At 40.2% G+C, this 8,920-nt stretch overlaps 1 protein-coding gene across 1 annotated transcript in view; it reads right to left on the minus strand.

Moving 5' to 3' along the window:
- LOC110987318 (uncharacterized) overlaps nucleotides 1-7,325 on the minus strand; it is a 14,772-nt gene extending 7,447 nt beyond the window's left edge. Inside the window, 4 exon segments of the mRNA XM_022249959.2 lie at nucleotides 1-1,013; nucleotides 1,016-1,528; nucleotides 2,753-2,900; nucleotides 6,961-7,325. Of these exon segments, the coding sequence (XP_022105651.2) occupies nucleotides 1-1,013; nucleotides 1,016-1,187 (1,185 nt within the window). The 5' untranslated portion in view covers nucleotides 1,188-1,528; nucleotides 2,753-2,900; nucleotides 6,961-7,325.
- Nucleotides 7,326-8,920: the final 1,595 nt, after the last annotated feature.

The following is an 8,920-nucleotide window of genomic DNA, read 5'->3' on the forward strand; positions in this document are numbered from 1 at the left end:
TGGACTGACAATAGCTCTTGTATCAGTTGGCTCCCGCTTGACAGCGACTCTGACAAAATCTGATGCGGAATCACAAAGTGAGCCCATTTCTTCCCTGGGAGAATTTCTAACTTTAATTTTCAACCCCGGCCTAAGTTGCCTCACCCCTTCGGTTTCGCAGAGTTCCAGTTCACACAGGGATGAAGTTGGATTCTGAGAGTTCCCACCTTCGTACTCTGCTTTCACTCTGTCTCTCGAGCTGCTGTCCATGTGTAGACAAGAATCAGTTTCAGATTCACCAGTATCTCCAACAGGGTAAGTGTGGCTTTTGCCTTGAGTTGCATTTTCAACTTCTGGGGATGCATGTCCAGAGCTGCATATTGTGTTTTCTTGAGTAGAAGCACTGGCATGGTTGGAAACAGTCTCAGCAGAGATAAACGCATGCGAGGCAGCATCCACCTGACACTGATCCGGAGAGGTTTTTACGGTGGAACATGGTATCTGTGAAGACAAAGTTTCCCCATATCTACATGTAATTTCCAATTTGGTACCATCGACCACAAACGGTGCCCTGTGTTCTCTGATTTCTGCACCAGGTGCCTGCGATTTCATCTGCAAGGCAAAAGGGTATGCCTGGGTCTGGCAGAAGTTGTGTTTTTCCACAGTGATTGAGCTGTTAGTTTTCGATTCACTTGCCACAAAATGCTCGGAGTCTGAACAGGTGATCACCTTACTCCGTCTACTGCTGTTTGTTGACGGTTGAAGTAAATGCTCCACGCTGTACTGTTGGACCGTGCAATTCCCTGTTTGAGTCGCCAAATCTTCCTGCTGTCCATCCTGTGAGCCGCATTCTCCATTTGGGGAGACATCTGGCCGTTCATCACGCTTAGCTGCAGCATGATCGCATGCTCCAGAAACTGAGCTTTTGGAGGTAGAGCAAGGGTGCTGCTTCTCCTGAATAGATTCATTGGCTGCCTGTGTTTGATCCTCAAGCACTGCATTATCCTGTACACCTACATCATTGCTGCTGGCCTGTTGGTGGGTGTACACTGGTCTGGCAAGAGATGGTCTTGCTCCTCTTTATGAAGAAGCAGAGTTGATTCCTTGGTTTGGTCCAGCACCATTTCACCATTGTCATTGACTGATCCCACATTGTGGTCACTGATTATTGTGCAATGAAGGGCTGTCATCAACACTACCCTTATCATCCACTGATGTACATGTAGGTTGCCTTACTTTTTGCACGATTATTTGGCCCTCCAACAAATTCATCATCGCATGCCTTGTCTTCTGGGCTACGACCTTCCATTCCAGTTGAAAAGTTGTCGGTGTGAAGGATTAACTGTGGACTTGTTTAAAATGATTTACAGGGATGACAAGGTCCCACAAATGTATCAGAGATGATGGGGGGTTGAAGTGTCATGGCTGATACAGTTCATGCTTTTAAAAGCTGCATGTTTAACAGTGCTTCATGTACATGTACAGTACACGTATTGGGAATGCATCAGGCCATTTCTTGAAATGACTCCACACCAGGACCCTCAAGAATCTGTGGAGAAATGGAAAGGACGCAGATTCCAATGGCCATCTGAAATGACTACCGTTTGTATTTTTAAAAACTCAGCTGCTAAAGCAAAATACTGTACATGCATTTCTCTGCAGGCAATGCTCAGCTGCATATTGACATCTTAATCTTTTCTCATTCTGTATCAGCTGAATGAAACATTTCAGACGTCTTTTTGGTAAATTGTAGCTACATGTATCTTCACATAATACATATAATCAACAAAATACTCCAAAATTTAAATGCAGATAAGTTGCGAGTATTCCAACAGGAAGTCTTGATTTAAATTTTTCAATTTTTCTTGGCATGTGTCACCAGGGAGGAAAGCAAAGGGATTTTCGCTTAAATTGGAAAGAACTGATTGTTTTATGAACACATGTAGAAATTTGTCTATATTCTAGCAATGCAAATACTACAAATGTACATTGCAACACCACATCTGAAGTTTTGAGAATTTGAATATTAAACAGCACTTTCAAAGTCAAGCATTTTTCCCAACTAGAATTTTTGGAACAGACTGCCTACATGTACTGGTATAATATATAAACTGAGGTTGTAATAGACACAACTCCAAGTGGATTGACTTCTGACGTTTGAAAATTTGGACATAATTTCTTCAGAAGGAAGCTTCAATACATGTACGGTAATTACCATAAAGGAACCCAGCTCATGAATCCAGCACAGCAACCAAAATTCATGCTCCACAGTTTTCAAAATTCATAAAGATTCAATTTCAAAATATTTTAGGAAACCAGGAACATTAACTGTTCATTGTGTGTAAAACAATACATACATGTATATACATGTGAATTATGACTAACTTTTAAGTGATGTACAAATGTGTACAATGTGAATATACAGTAAGTATGAATCAACGAAATGAATTGTTTTTGTATTATAACCACTGGAATACTGTGCCTGGTACCCACTTTACATAATGTATATGAGCTCAGGTTACAAGGCAAAATCACCCCCAGTTAGTCATGTCTGAATAAATATGCTGCAGCTGCAGTGAGCATCAAAGCACAAACTTACATGTACATGTAGTTGCTTCTGGGAACCTGTTATTCAAGCAGAGGCTGTTGACAATGGTCACTGACAGAATGTGGCCAATTATTTTGCACTATTGGAAAATAGATTCAGCACTCAATACATGTATGCTCAAACTGAATGGAACTGGTCAAATTTCACTGGGCCTAATTTACTCACCAAAAAATGGTATGATATGAATGAGTTCCACTAGTTGTGACCAGGATACTGCCGTGCTTTACTTGGCCACTAAGTCTGCATTAAGTTAGTGGCTGACAATCATAACGATGCAGGTGGCCCAGGAAAATGGAAAATGAAGTCAGGTAGCCTGAATGTGTGAAAAAAAAGTTGGCAAAATTTTTACATGACAGAATGAATTCATATCCTAAACATATGAAGTTTGTTCCTTGTTCGACATTCAATGTTGAACAAGTAACTGCTTGATATTCCAACGTTGAAGAAGTAACCATTTGACATTCAGGATGCACACCCCTAAACATTGTGAAGTGCAAAAGGGACAAAAAATACCTAACTGCACCACCATACACATCAATTCACATGTACATGTACATGTACTTATTTCCTTGTACAAAATGTACCTACCATTTTATAATACACAAACTCTCTCCCACAGAGGCAACCCCAGGCAAGGGGTTTTTCAGGTCAAACAAGCCTGGAAATGTAGGTGACAGTTTTTTGAGGCAATATAATTATTTGAGGGAAAATCTGCTGTTTTCATTTGAACTATTTCAGTCAATCAAACATTCATCAAACCCCCGCCCCGGGTCTATTTTCAAAGTGTTTCTGTATACTGTAACCACCCTGCTGCCTCCATCTCAACCAGGCAATGCAGTTTTCAAGGGTCAAAACAGCTTCGAGCAAAGTCTTGTTGGTGGAGTTCTTTGTTTGCAAATGAAATAGGAAAGTGAATGCATCACACCACACATTTCTCAAAGTGAAATAAAATACCCAAACCACCCGTGATTACACTGAATTTGACCTCATTGTTCTCCTCAATCACAGACGCCTTCCTTGCAACCTGGGGCACGGGTTTCCGTGGTCAAACAAACCCTCAAGTTAACATGCCAAATGTACATGTAGGTGGTGCAATTGTTTTTGTCCCTTTTGCACTCCATCATTTTTAGGGATGTGCATCCTCAGCCCTTGTGGAACGTCAAACAGTTACATGCACTTATTCAATATTGAATATCAAAAAAAAACTTGTTCAAATTTGCAAGTCAAACAGGCAATAAGTAACTAACTTCACACCACCGAGGAGTATACCGGTCATTCTGTAAACTCACGTTTGTGGGAGTGGGGTGGACGTTGGACCCCCCAGTTCTAGGGGTAACGCTAGGGGCCTTACCTATATCATACATACATGTATCTATACTCGGTTCCTATACAGGGTGTCATGTCCCAAAAAAAGCCAAACCCTGAGGAAAGGGGTTAAGATGCCCAAACCGTGAGATATTATTATAATGTATAAGGATCTCCGAAAAGTAGAAGTATTCTTTCTAATGATACTTGAATGATGGTATCCCTCCTGTCATGCGTGACTAAACACCATTGCCTTGAAAATGGAGCATCCAAACTCAGTTGTCATACTTTGGATAAACCAGTGAATGAGGTTGCTGTCTGTCATGCTTGTCCTGGTTGCAAGTGACAACAAAAGGTCATGTTAATGAGGGAAGATTGCCTTTTGTCACTTTCAAGTTATGCAATAATCTGGTTTAAATGTGTTGATTTGCCCCGAGGTAGGCCAGTGCAGTGTTGAAAAGTGTTCAAAGCAGGACAGCAAGTCTGCAACAAGGTGCAACTTACCAAAGAGCAAAGAGTGTTTGTCATGACGAAATTTCTTAAAAACAAGAGCTTTCAAGCAACCCAAGCTGCATTTAGGGATGCCTTCCCTGATGGGGATCCACCGACAAAGTCAACCATCTGGGAAAATGTACGCAAATACCGAGAACATGGGACAAGCTTTAATTTGAATAATGGTTATTTGGGAAGGAGGCGTACAGTGCGAACTCCCGAAAACATTGCTGCAGTTCGACAGCAATTTGTCGTACAGCCAAGGAGAACCAGTTGCAGAAGGAATGGACTTGGACTGTCCCATTCTTCATTTAATCGCATAACGCAGTTAGACCTGCAGTTCCATCCATACCGAATACACATCTGCCACTTTTGCGCGGAGACCTCAGGAGGAGATGAGAGTTTGCTCAATGGCTCTTGGAACGCTGTCAGGCCAATGAAAGGTTTCTTGAATGGTTGGCAATCAGTGATGAGACAGCATTTTGGACGAATGGAGAAGTTAACACCTACAACAACGTCGAATACGCACCAAAGGGGCACCCGCCAAATTTTAACTTTAAACCAACATGAGTCATGAGGTCACTGTTTGGGTAGGACTGTGTGGGAATGGTGTCATTATCAGACCTTTATTTTTCGAACTGAATGTTAATGGTCGACGGTACTTGCACACGATCAACGAAGATGTGGTACCCCAACTTCAGATGCATTTTCAACAGCATGAAAATGCTTTTTTCCCGACATCTGTGGTGGGCCCAAGATGGGGCACTAGAGCACAGGCTCATCGCTGTGAGGAATCTTCTGTGGGAACTATTCCGAAATCGAGTGAGTGCTCTTAACCATCCAATTGAATGGCCGCCCTGTTCTCCGGATCTCACGCAGTGTGATTATATTTTATGGGGGTATCTGAAGGAAAAAGTTTTCAACAGTTCACCACGTAACATCAAAGACTTACGAGGTCACATTCAACAGGCGGTCGACATCTTACGACATGACCCTGCATTGGTGAGATGAGCTGTGGCTGACATGCGCATCCGTTGTGAACTCTGCATGGATAGGGAAGGCGGACACTTGGAAGGTGTCGGTGCTTAATTAACTGTGAATTACGTAATATGTAAATAATCGGTGTGACCCTGATATCTTATCCAGGACAAGCATGAAAGAGGACAACCTCATTCACTGGTTTATCCATAGTGTTACAACTGAGTTCGGATGCTCCGTTTTCAAGACAATGGTGTTCAGTCATGCATGACAAGAGGGATACCATCATTCAGGTATCATTAGAAAATTATTGCTTCTACTTTTTGGACATCCTCATACAATATAATCATATCTCATGGTTTGGGATATTAACCCCTTTCCTCAGGGTTTGCTTTTTTCTGGGACATCCTCTATTATGGCAGTAACTCTATTATCGTGGCATCAGAAATTTTGAATTTTGCGTTGTCAGTGAGTTCCTAATCGGCAATATTCAGCCAGTTAATTAATAATTTATGGCCTGAAGAAGAGTTTTATTGAAATAGAAAGAAAAATTCTGCATGTTTTCGTACGTTTTGACAATTTTTACCCTGGGCGCTCAGGGCAATTAGCTAATAGTGACATAGGCATTATTGTCGCAATTTTCTTGCTTTTATAATACAATTTGAAGAATTTACAACCGATACTTAAAATTTGTAACATAAATTTTGAATACAATAACTCAGGTCTAATGAGATGGTTATAACTCTCAGAGAATGAGAACTCAGAAAGAAGATGTTTTTAACAGTTGTTTCAGACATTGATGAAAGAATGAGTCCACAAAAAAAAGATATGCAATACCCATTACCCACATATTTATTGAACAATCCTTCAGTAAAACACCAATTTAAGTAATACGATGAATTTCAAAGTTGTTGCTGCATCACAAGATTGAGGTACACAAGTTCTGAAGAAAAAATGAAGTCTTTCCTTTCCAGACTAAAAAGTGTAAGGTGATGCAGTGCAATTGTTCCCATCTCGTTCTCTCAAGAGTTTGGCATCTTGAAGAATGAGACTGCAAAAATGGAGTCAATTACAGGTAAAATGGAACAGTATCACAAAATGAAGCTATTTTGTTTCCTCTGAAATCAAAATTATTCGTTTTATCTTTATATATTCATCAACAAAGTGCTTTAAAGGCCACCGTAGAAGCTATTTCTCGATACTGCGATACATGCGTGTACTGTACGCCACCTCCGCTTGCATACGGTGTGCACACAGATATTCTAAGCTATCGTAGAGGAAAATGAATCGAACCACAAACAAAATTTTATGAAACAAATTAAAAGGTAAGAGTTCAAGAACAGCAAGGAAAGGATAATTCAGGGAAGTGAGCGAGCAATCTTTATTTCGATCAGGAAATGGGATAACTACGGTGATAATGATATATTAACCCATCCTACATGACGGCCAAGGCACTTGTTACGTTACTCGCCAAAGCTCTACGCTTTAAAATCAACCAAATTACACATTTAACCTCACTTTATACAATCTATCGATTTTTCTAAATTAAAATTCATGATACCTTGCGAAAATAGCTTCATAATTACAAAAACATTTACCAATTTCTGCTTTTTGCGAAGGAAGATCATCAGTCATTTTCGAGTTTGACGCCATGTTTGCCAATCAATCTTTCATTACTCGGATGCCGGGTACCAGTTAGCCGGATTTCTACATTCTTGTTGATTCAGCTCAAGAACAGATCACCAGTGAGTGACCTTTCCCATAATTTATTAGGGATTCCCAGACCTTGGATCGTCTCCAATTCTTCTATTTATCGCCGATATCGACAAACACAAGCATGCCCGTGATATGCAAAATCCCCTCTTGGGATCCATAGCATACAAATCGACGTTCCTCTTGAAAAATTTGACGCTTTAGTGATTGGGGGTCAAAACCACGCGAAGCTAGAACACGTGTACTAGCCGATATTTTCAAGGGGATTTTCAGTGCGCACTTGAAGTTATGTGGAAGCCAAGTATACATGTACATGTACAGTACATGTACACTATTCGGTTCCTCAAACTCTATGATTGTTGTGGTATCCGAAATTTTGAATTTTGCGTTGCCATTGATCGAGTTCCTAATCGGCAATATTCGCCCAGGTAATTAATAATTTATGGCCTGAAGTTAAGTTTTATTGAAGCAGAGAAAAATTGTGCATGTTTCCATAAGTCAGTTTTGACAATTTTTAATGAAAGATGTAATTTTTCCGAAATTTGTAAATTCTCCTCGACCCTGCCCGCCATTACCTACCGTCTTCCTCTTTAATACATGTAGTTATTTCCTAAAGCCACCTTGCCCTTGGATATCCGTTGCTGGGATCCCATCAATTTCGAAATAGCAAAAGGAGTCTACAGCCCGAGGCACATTTTAGATGCGAAAATGCCAGACTCGGAGGTCACGTCGTAGCAAGTCATTTTTGCAAGTCCAAGTCAAGTCACGAGTCAAAGCTGGTATATTTATAAGTCAAGTCACCAGTCACAAAAATAGCGACTCGAGTCCAAGTCACATTACTCGAGTCAGCAACTTTGGAAAATGCCCATTTTTTTCGGAGTCAAAATAATGGCTCCTGCGCTGAAAAACTTTTTGTGTGTGTGAAGCACACCCCCCAATCTCCGTTACAATAGACTTATATCAATCGAACTTTTACCCTATGCGCTCGGGGCAATTAGCGAATAATAACGTAAGCAATATTGTCGCAGTTGTTTTGCTTTTCTAATTTGAAGAGTTTACAACGAATATTTAGAATATGTAACACAAGTTTTGAATTAAATAGTTCAAGTCTAATGGGATGATTATAACTCTCAGAGAATGAGAACTCAGAAGACATTTGTGTTTCAGACATCGATGAAAAAATGAGTGTACCAAAAAAATGCGATACCCACATTTCTACTATTCCTTCTATAAAACACCAATTTAAGTAGTTCGACGAATGTCAAAGTTGTTGCTGCATCATAAGATTGGGGTAAACAAGTTCTGATGAAAAAAAAAGAAGTCTTTCCTTTCCGGACAAAAACGTGGAAGGTGATGCTGTGCAATTTTTCTCGTTCTCTCGGTGTTTGGCATCTTTAAGGAAGAGATTGCAAAAATGGAGTCAATTACAAGTAAAATGGAAAAGTATCACAAAATGAAGCTATTTTGTTTCCTCTGAAATCAAAATTATTCGTTTTATCTTTATTTATTCATCAAAAAAGACATTTAAAGGCCACTGTAGAAGCTATTTCTCGGTACTGTGATAATAGAGACTCCAACGCATACGGTGCGCACACAGATTTTCTAAGCTACCGTAGAGGAAAATAAATTGATCCCATACAAAATTTTATGATTCAAGCTAAAAAGTAAGAGTTAAACAACAGCAAGGGTAGGATTATTGAGGAAGGTGAGCGAGCAATCTTTATTTCGATCGGGAATTGTGATAACTACCGCGATAATAACCCATCCTACGTGTGTTTTCTGGCCCATTATGTCCACATGGCCCATTGTTTCCGCAAACTTATGTCCGCAGGCCCATTATGTCCC

This window comes from Acanthaster planci, linkage group LG05, assembly GCF_054643075.1.
Source record: "Acanthaster planci isolate LZ-2023a linkage group LG05, COTS_SCS, whole genome shotgun sequence".
In the NCBI taxonomy this organism is placed as follows: Eukaryota; Metazoa; Echinodermata; class Asteroidea; order Valvatida; family Acanthasteridae; genus Acanthaster; species Acanthaster planci.